Here is a 13,375-nt window from a genome sequence, read left to right as displayed (position 1 = left end):
TCCACAACTAAAAATATATTTATTTTGAAACAAAGAGGGTTAATTATAAACAATTAGTTCAGTTTTAGTTGTCTCCCTTTATCAGACTTTTTTTAAAATTGAAAACCTGGTTTTGTGACAATTTTGTTCCTTGTTTAAATTTTTTCTTTATATTGTTTGAAAAATGTAATTTCTATTTATTACACTCTCATAGGAACTCGTTCATGGATTTAAGCGCTTTTTATGCCCCAGGATCAAAAGATCGGGGGTATATTGCTTTTGGCCTGTCTGTCTGTCTGTCATTGTGTCAGTCAGTCATTGTATGTGTGTGTCACAAAACTTTAACCTTGGTTAAAGTAAACTTTTATAACTTTTGCAATATTGAAGATAGCAACTTCATATTTGGCATGCATGTGTATCTCATGGAGCTGCACATTTTGAGTGGTGAAAAGTCAAGGTCATCCTTCAAGGTCAAAGGTCAAATATCATTGTATTTTTATGTCCCCCACCACTATAGTGGGGGACATATTTTTTTGCCCTGTCTGTTGGTCTGTATGTCTGTTGGTTTGGTCAAACTTTAACATTTGCCATAACTTTTGCAATATTGAAGATAGCAACTTTATATTTGGCATGCATGTGTATCTTATGGAGCTGCACATTTTGAGTGCTGGAAGGACAAGGTCATCCTTCAAAAAAAAAAAAGTCAAAGTGGCGCAGAAGGGGACATAGTGTTTCTGACAAACACATTTCTTGTTCGTTCCTAAAACTTTAAACTTCGTTAAAGTTTGGTCATAACTTTTTGAATATTGAAGATAGCAACTTGATATTTGGCATGCATGTGTTTCTCATAGAGCTGCACATTATGAGTGGCTAAAGGTCAAGGTCATCGTTCAAGGTCAAAGGTCAAATTTATGCCTTCAAAGCGGCGCAATAGGGGGCATTGTGTTTCTGACAAACACATTTCTTGTTTAATTTACCATTTAATGCGTTAAATTATTTTTGAAAAAAAAAGAAAAAGTTGTTGCACCTATGGATCTAAACTGGCCTCCTGAGAATAACTAGGATATAGCCTTAACCTGTCCGCCATCCAAACTATTATATAATGCATGCATTTGGTCAAATTTATGGCTTCAAAGCGGCGCAATAGGGGGCATTGTGTTTCTGACAAACACATCTCTTGTTTAATTTACCATTTAATGCATTAAATTATTTTTGAAAAAAAAAGAAAAAGTTGTTGCACCTATGGATCTAAACTGGCCTCCTGAGAATAACTAGGATATAGCCTTAACCTGTCCGCCATCCAAACTATTATATAATGCATGCATTTGAAACTTGATATTACCAGAGCACAGTTGAATTGATATCCCCCGCCAAATATGCTTCTGGACACAAAATTGATATAGATTTATGTTTGATGGCATAGTAATATGTCGTCCAATATTCTGCTATTTGAATGACATTGGGAAGAAATCCTTAGCATCCATACAGGCACATGTTTGGCGTGCATCATCCTCTTATCCATATATATACTCATACCAAGTTTAAATGAAATCCGCCAAAGCACTTACAAGATATGGCTCCGGACACAAAAGTAGCATTTTTTCAAGATACAAAGGGCCATGACTCCATTATTAATAGATGGTGTGCAATGCCATTTGGCATGCATCATCCTCTTATCCATATAAATACTCATACCAAGTTTCAATAAAATCCGCCAAAGCATTTTCAAGATATGGCTCCAGACACAAAAGTGCCGGTCGGACGGACGGAAAGACGCCAAAACAATATCCCTCCGCCTATGGTGGGGATAACAACAGTAATAGTGCTAATTATTACATATTCTACGGGACGTATTATAGTTTCACCCTTGGCGGACGGCGGGCGGCGTCCACAGCAGTGTCCGCTCTCTAATTCAAATAGTTTTTATCCGATCTTCACCAAACTTGGTCAGAAGTTGTGTCTAGACAATATCTAGGTCAAGTTCGAATATGGGTCATGCCGGGTCAAAAACTAGGTCACGGGGTCACTTAGTGCATTTCAAGGATTAAGCATGGTGTCCGCTCTCTAATTGAAGTAGTTTTCACCCGATCTTCACCAAATTTGGTCAGAAGTTGTGTCTTGATGATATGTAGGTCAAGTTCAAATATGGGTCATGCCGGGTCAAAAACTAGGTCACAAGGTTACTTAGTGCATTTCAAGCATTTAGCATGGTGTCACTCTCTAATTGAAGTAGTTTTTATCTGATCTTCACCTAATTTGGTAGGAAGTTGTGTCTAGATGATATGTAGGTCAAGTTCGAATATTGGTCATGCCGGGTCAAAAACGAGGTCACGAGGTCACATAGTGCATTTCAAGCATTTAGCATGGTGTCCCCTCTCTAATTGAAGTAGTTTTCATCTGATCTTCACCAAATTTAGTCAGATGTTACATCTAAATGATATGTAGGTCAAGTTCAAATATTGGTCATGCCGGGTCAAAAACTAGGTCTCGAGATCACTTAGTGCATTTCAAGCATTGAGCATGGTGTCCAAAAATTTCGAACGGGCGTATCTTGTGACAGTTTGGCACTCTTGTACTTTTATCAATTTCTAAATGTGTCATTATGATTACTCTTGCACTTATATGGTGTTATTATTGTGATCTTTTCAGTGTTTGATAATTGCCTTAAAGATGTTTTCCTCCATGACATACAGGGCCCTTTTTATGTCCCCCACCCACTATAGTGAGGGACATATTGTTTTTGCCCTGTCTGTTGGTGTGTTTGTTTGCCCCAACTTTAACATTTTGCTATAACTTTTGCAATATTGAAGATAGCAACTTCATATTTGGCATGCATGTGTCGCATGGAGCTGCACATTTTGAGTGGTGAAAGGTCAAGGTCATCCTTCAAGGTCAAAGGTCAAATATATAGCTTAAAAGCAGCGCAGAAGGGGACATAGTGTTTCTGACAAACACATATCTTGTTTAATCTGTGACAAAAAAAGAAAATTGTGTCTAGTACTTAAATTTTCTTATTTTGTGTTTGTTACATATTGTAAATTTAACATTTGAAAGCAATATTTCTTAACTTAATAATTATACTTTATTTTCTGAGTACTCACTTCATTATGATAATTCACAATTCTAAAAGATGACTTCAGTATAAGAATTAAATATTTTCATGTTGCATGTACACATGTTTATACGATCATAACAGTCATAACAGATTATAAAAGGTTGATGAATAAAACATCAGAATAAAAGTTCAAAACATTTGGTAACAGCATTTTTACAGAATTAGAGTTATATGCAATTACAAAAGTTAATAATACTGTTTCATCTACCAAACAAAATGTCAGAAATATCAACTATTCTGTCCATTTTTTAGCGAGGCTGTTTTCGGAGAAAACTCGAGCTATTGTCATAGCCAGCTCGTTGTGTCGTCCGCCGGCGTCGTGCTAAAACCTTAACATTGGCTCTAAAATCAAAGTGCTTCCACCTACAACTTTGAAACTTCATATGTAGATGCTCCTTGATGAGTTCTACATGCCACACCCATTTTGGGGTCACTAGGTCAAAGGTCAAGGTCACTGTGACCTCTAGAAAAAATAATCTGACAAGCTTTCGCAGCCGAGCGTGGCACCCGTTCTGCGGTGCTCTTGTTTATATAGAAATAGTTTGGGGTTCTTCAACAAAAACAACTAACCATTTTGTTGTAAGCTTGGTTGTTATGAATTTGATTGTAGAAAAGCTAATTAGTTGTATGGTACCGTTATACAAAATTAAATGCATTTAAAAAAATATTTATTAAACATTCTTTCTTTATGTCTAAGTTTTGGGTTAAGATTAATAAAACACAATCTTGACATTATTATTGTATTAACTAGCTATAAAACTGCCTCCCATGTGGGATTGTAGCCATGCCATAGATGCCACATTGCCTAAAGAGGAGGAGGAGGATACCAACTCTGCTCTGAGGGCTCTAGGCTTTGCTGTCCCTGAAGATGAAACATGGTAATCAAGCGTATATTTGTGCCCATCATGAGGGATGTTTTGGTACATTCAAAATAAATTCATTTAAAAGATATATGAATTTTGTAACAATACTCATTGATGTTATAAAGAAGGAAACATAATGAATAATTTGAAATTTAATGTCTAATTTGTACTCCGCTATTTTAAGATCATTTATCCAGTGTGTGTGTGGGGGGGGGGTCATATGTCCATCATATTTTCCAAGCTTGTCACAACTTACACAAATGTTACTTTATCATTTTAATAACATAACACAAATGTTCACACTTTTTAGACATTATGTCACCACGTGTAAATCCAGTGTTGCTATTTGAAAGGCCAATTTCACGCCTGACTTGATGGCAGAGTTCGCTTAATACAGCTTACCGATTGAAACTTTATCATTCATCATTGAATTTCAAGTTCAAGCCACCAAGGAAGGACATGCCTGTTTCTAAGCACAGTGTTATTCAAAAAACAAAATAAAATCAGTTGTTGGTCTGTCAATTTTCACATGTGCACTTTGTGTCACAAATTTTCCCGAAGTTTTTCTACCTAACAACATCAAAATTCATAGATATGTTGTTGATATTATTTGGAGTGTTATGAATATGTGCCCTTGAACTTTTGCAAGTTTTATATGCTTATATCATTGAACACATATACTTGTTGTTGTGAACTTGTCTGTCAGTTTTCTGCATATCAACTTGAAACCTGATAGATATGTTGTTTAATCTATGTAAATTAATTGTAATAGTAACAGACATTATTTTCTTGCATGTTGTGATATTCTTTGCAGAGTTATGAGCCCTGAATTTAGGCACATTTTGGATACCTAACCTCATTGCAGATTTGTCTTTTTTGTGAAAACTAGTATTTCAGTTTTCTGGGTATCAACATGAAACTTTATAGACACATTGTTATGCTTTGCTTACCGGTAAGTGCAAGATGTTGTTTTTGCGTATGTCACTCCAATGGTGATGAGTTGATTTTCCAATACTTCCTTGCCTCACGCCTACATGTGTATATAAGGACTACCATTTTGTTTTCTTTTTATGCACCTAAGTCATCTCATTGTACAATTTAAAATTTAAGCTCATACTTTTTGTTTGAGCATTCAATTTTTTTTTTTTATTTAGTCAATATTTACAGCATCTAATTTTCATTGACAGTTCCAAGGTAGTGACCACTTAATTTTGGGTCCATTCATAGGGTAACCATGGCTGAAAATTATCTGTTGTAAAATTTACTTTATTATGTCAGAATTATATTGATTTTAGATATGTAATGGATGTTAATATGGAAACAGTTGTTTCAAAGTGGAAATTTCTTTAGAAAAATTAGCTTATTTTTAGCAATTGGAATATTTGGTGAATGGTGTTGTAATTATTCCATTTTCGAATTCGGCTCACTTTGTTGTTTATACTTAAGCATGCTGTGTCCATTAAACTTTCACTTTTCTGCTTATAATGAACATTGATACAAAATAGAATATTTTATATCAGTCATTATTTTTAAATATTTCTTTCACTTTCATCTCTAGCTCAGACAGTAAGAAGCCACGCATCCAGGTTGGGGTGTTGAAGTATCTCACAAAAAACATAAAGGCAAAATCTAAACAGTTGAATATGGGAAAGAATCCAGCACACATCAGATTTGATTCAGATGGCAATGAAATAAAAGTAAAAGCAAGCAAAACATTAAGTAAAGTGAAACATTTTCTTGCTGCCTCAGGTAAAGATAATGTTGAAACCATTCCTGAAAATGCAATTATACCTGATGAGGCTCTTAATGCTGACAGTGGAAGTGATATTGACGAGGAAGTGATGGAGATTTTAAGTGTAAAAAGAACAAGTAAAGAAAAACCTGAAAATCAGAATAAAACTGGAGTGCCACCAAGTTTAAATAGAACAGATTCAAAACCTGAGGTGCATAAATGGAAACCAAACAGTAAGTCAAATGTTGATGACTTGGTTGAAAGCATGGTGAATAAAATGCAAACAGGGTCAACAGTGGTGGCAAGTGATCATGTGGAACAAATGGTTGATGAAAATGAACAAACTGAGAATTTTGGTGTGCCAGTTTGCATTAGGGCTGCCATGGAAACAATAGAAGAAAGCCAAGAAGAAAGGGAACCAGTGCAATATGATCTAGATATGTGGAATGAAAATGTCGACATTGAGAAAGTCAGTGAAGACAATTTGAACAAACATTTAAAGGCTAAGAGAAAAGGAAAAAGACGAAGGAAAGGCCAGGCTAGCGTGCCAATGACTGAAGAAATTGCCAATGATTCTGAGCTGAGGAAATATTGGGCACAGAGGTATAGACTGTTCTCCAAGTTTGACGAGGGAATCAGAATGGACAGAGGTATTTTTTGTTGTACTGCAAATATATTTGTCTGTTGATGGGTATATATTGTAAAATGTTTTCATTGTCGTAAATAATGGTTTAAACTTGGAAATTAATTCTGAAACAAGTTGTGTTAAATGATATTATCTTCTAACAAAATTGAAAATATGTAGAATATTTGATTTTTTAAATAGTATACATTTTTGCAAAAACAAATGCTTTAATGTAATAAAAATTAGAAAAGAAGTATTATCTGCACACTATATTGGAATAAATACATTTTAAAACTAAGAGATTTTTAAAATTAGGTGTGTCCTTTCATTAAATTTTAAAATAATAGCAGAAAATGCATACAGCAACATGCATGAAATCGTGACAAGGTACTTTTTAGCATAGTTTACACCAACACTAACCTATTTTCTTTTAACCCATTCTCATTTAGAAGCATTATGCTGTTTGCTACTCATCAGTATCTTAGGTTTGGAAATGAAGCCCCCCATGTGAATTTCGTTCTGGTCCATTGATTTTGGGCTAAGTTATGGGCCTTGGACTTCAACATTTTCATGTTTTCCAGATTATTTTTTTTTAAGGCTTTTATATTTATATATTTTGGCTATTTTTTGGTATGTGAGTTTTCTTACATGACTTACAGATAAAGTATGTGTTTTGTTCCGATCCATTTATTCTTGGTACGGTTATTCCGTTTTCTGGAGGTTTTATATGCAACGCTTTCAGTTATTGAGCAAGTTTTGGGTATGTGAGTCTACCGACATGCTCTATAAATGAAGTGTGAGTTCCGTTTTGATCCATTGATTTTTTGGCGAAGTTATAGGCCTTGAACTTAACAATTTTCTCTAAAATAGCTGATGTGTGGCTTCGAGCGCAGTAGTTTAAAGGGACTACAAGAAGGTCAAAATAGTTACCTGAGTGGTAAAGGGTTAATAATTCTCTACCATATGTTTAGAGGGCTGGTTCTCTGTGACCCCTGAGAAGATTGCTGAGCATGTTGCGGACAGATGTCGCTGTGATGTCATAGTGGACGCATTTTGTGGAGTAGGCGGAAACACCATACAGTTTGCCTTCACATGTGAAAGAGGTAGATTAACCATTGATATGTGTATTTCAAACCAGTAAGGGCTGCTTGGCAAGGGCTAGATTGTTAATCCAGGCATTGTAATCTTGTATCCCAACCAACTCGTCCTGTTCCTGATTATAGGATTATAAATATGTTCACTGTATTATACTGCTTACATGTTTTGATTAGAGTGTAAGTCAGTCTATGACAAATGTTGGTAGGTTACATGACTGTTATTATATTACTTATTTTCCTTTCAATTCTAAAAGAGACCATACTCAGAACTTCATCTGTATGTAAGAGTGTCAGCAGTTAGTGGTTAGGGAGGACCAAGATCCCATACATAGTTTTGCACGTGATCTGCACATAAACATTCTTCCACCCTTGCACTAAAATCCGGTATTTTCATGGTCAGTGGCAGAATAAACTGCCTATGCGTCTTATTATGCCCCGCTTCAAAGAAGAAGGAGTATATTGTTTTGCTGGATGTCGGTCAGTCTGTCTGTCTGTTGGTCTGTCTGTCGGTAGACCAGTTAGTTTCTGGTCAATAACTCGTCAACGAATTGACTGATTGGCTTGATACTGCCAATGTGCATCGGCCTTTGACTATAGATGAACCTTATTGAAATAGGGGTCATAGGTCAAGGTCACTGTCACAATAAATGTGAAAATGGTTTCTGATAAATAATTCATCAACAAAAAGACCAATTGGCTTGATTCCCGTGTACTTGCGTCTTTGTCCTTGGACATTAGATGACCTTTATCGAAATGGGGGTCACTAGGTCAAAGGTCAAAGTCACTGTTATAATAAGTGTGAAAATCTTTCCCAATCAATAGCTCGTCAACAAATTTGCCGATTGGTTTGATACTTCACATGTGCATTGGCCTTGGACAGTAGATGATCCCTTTTGAAATTGGGGTCACTAGTTTAAAAGTCAAGGTAACTGTGACATTAAGTGTTCAATTGTTTTCCGTTGGATACATCATCAAATGATTGAGTGATGGGTGTTTGCAAGACCCTGTTTGGGGGGCATCTATCTCTGACTGAGGAGCTCTTGTTCATATTTTATTGCCATTCCAAATGAATCAATTTTTGTGTACCTTCTAATCTCCTGAAAGATTTTAATTACATATCAGTGTCAATATCATTGTTATTTATGCCTAAAAGTGTATACTAAAGCAATGCTTATTCCTTGTATAGTTATAGCTGTAGATATAGACCCACACAAGATAGCCCTGGCCCGCCACAATGCTGCGGTGTACGGTGTGGAGGACAGGATAGAGTTCATTGTTGGGGACTTCCTGAAGGTCGGCCCCACCCTGAGGGCGGATGTTGTGTTCCTGTCCCCACCCTGGGGCGGGCCCCAGTACCTGGCTGCAGACATATTTGACCTTGAGACCATGATGGCCGTCAATACATATCCTTACTTGCTACATGCAAAGTTATTTTCCTCAGAGCATGAATTTCGTTATTTATTTCATGTTCTTCTTGTTTGTGCTCAGAATGCTTAACAAACAGAAGCTTGTAATTTATGTTCATGTATATGCCAAATTATTAAGTTTTGGGGAAGCCATTAAGGGTTACGTTTTTTTTCCTCTCCTGAAGTGTTTCAAGAATTACACCCATGCCAAATACAACAAAAAATCTCCTAATCTCGCTTAAGTAACAACATTTAAGGTATTAAAGATGTATTGTTGTGCGCATATTATGAATTTGTCAGAATTCTGTTTTTAAGGGGAGTTTATTGTGATTAACTAGCTTAACTGTGCACTGTACATCATAAACTAATTGGTTTGGAACTCAGCATTGATGAAAAGTATTACCGGTAAAGCATTCTCAATTGTTTGTTTTTGTTTTTATTGTGCAACTCAAATCAAATCAGAACAAAATGTAAGCCTTACTAAACATTTGTGGTAGTACCTTTCCCATAAAAGTTTCAAAAGTATGTTTTTCTAATCTTATTACCTTCATATTCTTGAATGTATCCCAGCTTTCATATACCGGTAAATGATGAACAAGAACACAGCATAAGACATTTCTATTCAATAAACAAAAAAAGGAATGCAACAACAAATATTTATTAAGTGTTGCTGAATCTCTGAGAACAGGTACTGGAATAATTGTTACTTTTGTATCATACATGTAAATGTTAGTCTCTTATTGTTATTTTATTCTGCATTTCTGTTTGAAAGATTCATTTTTTTGCATCCTTTGAAGCAGGCTTGGTATAGCAGACACACTGTACTTGATTCCAGACTCATCCATTTTTTTTGTCTCAGCCACCTGTTTTCTATTCATAAATGGATGTTAAAATAACCTGACTCACATGTACGCCATCATGAGAAGGCATGTTGTGTGTAACAGTTGTCTCCATACTTCAAAGGTCAAGGTCACGCATACAGGTTAAAAACCAAATTCCGCCGTAAAACTGCCTAAAAGGTCCTTACTCAGCCATTTGCTATATATTGATGGATATTAAAATAACATGTGACAAATGTAAGCCATCAAAGGTCAAGGTCACTTTCAGAGGTCAAAGGTAAAAGTTTGCAATAAAATAGCTTGTCCGGACTCTAACTCCATTCATCATGCTATTTAAATATATTTAACCACAAATGTTAACCATCAGGAGACAAATGTATGGTTTATCACCCGTCTCCCTACCTTAAAGGTCAAGGTCACATTTAGAGGTAAAAAGTCATTGTTCGGCTATTACATAGCTTGTTTTAATAATAGTAGTGTTTTTAGACACATGAAAATACTTACCTGATGTGGGAAATGCGATGTGTGAAAAAGTATATAAACAGAGTATTTTCACTCTATCACTTATCAGAGTTTATTGTTAAATTACAATATTTCAAAATGAAGACAGAAACATTTGATACTTTGAAACTTGTAATTCTATATATTGCTTATAAACATTCTTCTTTTGCTTTTCATCGCCTAGATGTCAGATACAAACTGTTTTATTAAAAATCAAAATTGCATGACAAAATATTTTGTGTATGATTGCTGATAACAATACACCCTCTGAACAGAAGCTCTTGTTTTCCCTTAATGCTGATGCACATTCGAGATAATGAGGGTGTCCCAACAGATCTCTCAGAACATAGCCCTCTTTGTCCCTCGAAACACGAACATAAACCAGGTGAGTAAACATCAGTGCAATCCTATATATTCCTCTGTTACTCACATAAGATAACTTGAAAAATAATATGAGTGCACTGGGAAGATTATGGACGTTGCAGCAGCTGCATTCATATGTTGACTGAGAAATTATTTTCACATAACTAGCCATTAATCACTCGCAAAGTCTCTCAAGAAATTTGTGAAAAAAGGCCTTATATTTATATTTTTGTGCATATTGCTGTCCAAAATTGATGGCACATAAAATGCTTCATTTACATGCATTTCAAACGATAAATGTTGACGTATGAATATATCTTCAGTAACATTTGATAAATTGATATTTATGTATAATAAAAGCACTCAAGTTTTTGTCTATTTCTTGAAATTTACTTTTTGTTGGCTCATGAATGAACATTTTTATTTGCATAGATTGATACTACTTGAATTTATTATTCAATAAGCAGATATGCCCTAATTATGACTTTTCCCATTATGCATGAATGTTCAAATAACACATTTTCATGATTAGAGTGGCAAACCCATGATAAAGATAAATGTCACAAATCAACACTTCTGGAGCGTTTCTTTGCCCAGCATGAGAATGGATGTTCAATTACTTTGGTAAAAATTTATTCCCATGGCAAGACGATGTTACATGCAAAAAACAGATTTCTTGTTTTAAGATCAAGGGAATATAGTACAGGCCATATTGACTGATATACTTGTTGACAATGTCACTCTAGTTTAATGATAAGAATACCTCCATTTAAATTGGTCTGTGTGGTAATAAACAAATATATTGCATTTCATATAAAGATTTTAATTGTGGCAAATAATTATTGTAAAATGTTTTCTTTTATTTGTTAATATTTGCAGATAATCATTCATGTCAGTCTTTCGTTCTGAATATTTTTAGGGAACCAGTCTGGTCAGCTTACTGTCTTACATTTCCAGTAAATTATTTAAGTACTTTTTCATCCTGAATGTTTCCAGTTGACCAGTCTGGCAGGTCCAGGTGGCAAGATGGAAATGGAGCAGAATTTCTTGAATAAGAAGCTAAAGACCATTACTGCCTACTACGGGGAACTGGTGCTGGATGGGGAGGAAGTGGAGGCAAAAGAAGGAGCAGAGGTTAATGAAGAAGAAGCAGAGATTGCTGACGTAGATGTTGAGGTTGCTAAAGATGGAAAAAGTTAAATAGATTAAGATGTTGAAGAATGGGAAATCATTCAAACTTTGAAGACTTTGGAGAGGATATGGTTTCTTGATCAGGACGAGGGGGATGAAGTGGAAGAAGACTGAAGTTGCTGACAACATATCAAGTGGAGAGAGTTTACTGGCTGACATTTGCTAAGATGACAGGATTAAAGCATCTTAAGACATAAACAACATTTAAGTCTATAAATTTTGAAGATGATGTTGGGGATTAAGTTAATCTTCTAAAATAATTAAGGAGGATATAGGTGGAAGAACTTTGGAATTTCTTAGTAGACTTTACAACTACAAGTACAAGCACTGTAATAGTTTTATGTTCAAAACAACAACATTTAAGCTGTCTTACATATACATTTTTATGCCCCCGAAGGAGGGCATAAAGTGATCGCACTGTCCGTCCGTCTGTCTGTCTTTCCGTCACACTTTTGCGTTTAGGTTTAGAAAAATGCTCATAACTTCTATGTCGCTTCAGATGTAACCTTCACATTTGGTATGCATGTGAATATGGACAAGGCCTTTCCATACGCACACAACTTTTGACCCCTTGACCTTGAACTAAGGGTCTGCATTAAGGTTTTGAAATCTGCGTTTAGGTTTCGAAAAAAGCATTTTTCGGGGGCATATGTCTTCCGATGGAATACAGCTCTTGTTATTTATGCTTCTGCTTGTGTGAAGTATTTTGCAGGGTTTAATCAGTGATATCACATTATCATGTTTTGCATGCTAATTAATTAAACATAAATTCATTATTCTATTGAACTGTTTACAACTTTGTTTGGTTTGGAAATCATGCTTCATTTGTTTTTGACAATTGAAGACTTCACGTTCTTATTTTTAAACATGCCTTAGGTATAACAATAGTTTCACAATGTTAAGGGCTGTTTTTAACAGTATTTGAGACTTCATGAGCTGTGTTTGTAATGCGTACAAATAAATAATGTTTGTTCTGTTTTTGTTTGGCATTTTGTATATACTCGCTTTGTACGATTTTGTATTTAGAATGATTTCCTTATACAAATTATATACCTGAAATGTCTGTCATTTTTAGCTCAACTAATATATATGAAATATATATAGTGGAGCTATCCTACTCACCCCGGCGTCTGCGTTAGCCTTAGCGATAGTGTCTGTGTGTAAAATTGAAAGTTTTTGTACTACCCCAAAAAATAAATATTTTCTTTCTCACTTCACATATTGCTTTCATATTTTGCATACTTGTTTACCAACATAACCCCAACCTATAAACAAGAGCAGACAACTCTATCAAGCATTTTGTCATAATTATGGCCCCTTTTCCACTTAGAATATGCAGCAAATGTTAAAGTTTTCGTACTACCCCATTTATTTTCATTGTCCCTAGACATATTGCTTTTATATTTTGCATACTTGTTTACCAACATCACCCCAACCTATAAACAAGACCAGACAACTCTACCAAGCATTTTGTCATAATTATTGCCCCTTTTATACTTAGAATATGCATATTATTGATAAATCTATGTAAAAGTTTGCGTACTACCCCAAATATTTCATATATCCTTTGACATTTGCTTTTATATGTTGCATACTTGTTTACCAACATGATCTCAACCTATAAACAAGAGCAGACCACTGTATCAATCATTTTGACATAATTA

At 35.1% G+C, this 13,375-nt stretch overlaps 1 protein-coding gene across 2 annotated transcripts in view; it reads left to right on the top strand.

Moving 5' to 3' along the window:
• LOC127862129 (trimethylguanosine synthase-like) overlaps positions 1–12,685 on the top strand; it is a 32,336-nt gene extending 19,651 nt beyond the window's left edge. For both annotated transcript variants that reach the window (XM_052401120.1, XM_052401121.1), the window contains 6 exons: positions 3,877–3,972; positions 5,516–6,339; positions 7,286–7,417; positions 8,598–8,816; positions 10,466–10,542; positions 11,517–12,685. In XM_052401120.1, the coding sequence (XP_052257080.1) occupies positions 3,877–3,972; positions 5,516–6,339; positions 7,286–7,417; positions 8,598–8,816; positions 10,466–10,542; positions 11,517–11,720 (1,552 nt within the window). In that variant the 3' untranslated portion in view covers positions 11,721–12,685. The remainder of the gene's footprint in view (positions 1–3,876; positions 3,973–5,515; positions 6,340–7,285; positions 7,418–8,597; positions 8,817–10,465; positions 10,543–11,516) is intronic.
• The last annotated feature ends 690 nt before the right edge of the window (positions 12,686–13,375 follow it).

Source organism: Dreissena polymorpha, chromosome 16, assembly GCF_020536995.1.
Source record: "Dreissena polymorpha isolate Duluth1 chromosome 16, UMN_Dpol_1.0, whole genome shotgun sequence".
Classification (NCBI taxonomy): Eukaryota; Metazoa; Mollusca; class Bivalvia; order Myida; family Dreissenidae; genus Dreissena; species Dreissena polymorpha.
Note: the sequence above shows the minus strand (reverse complement) of the source record. Positions and strands in the feature narration are given on the sequence as shown.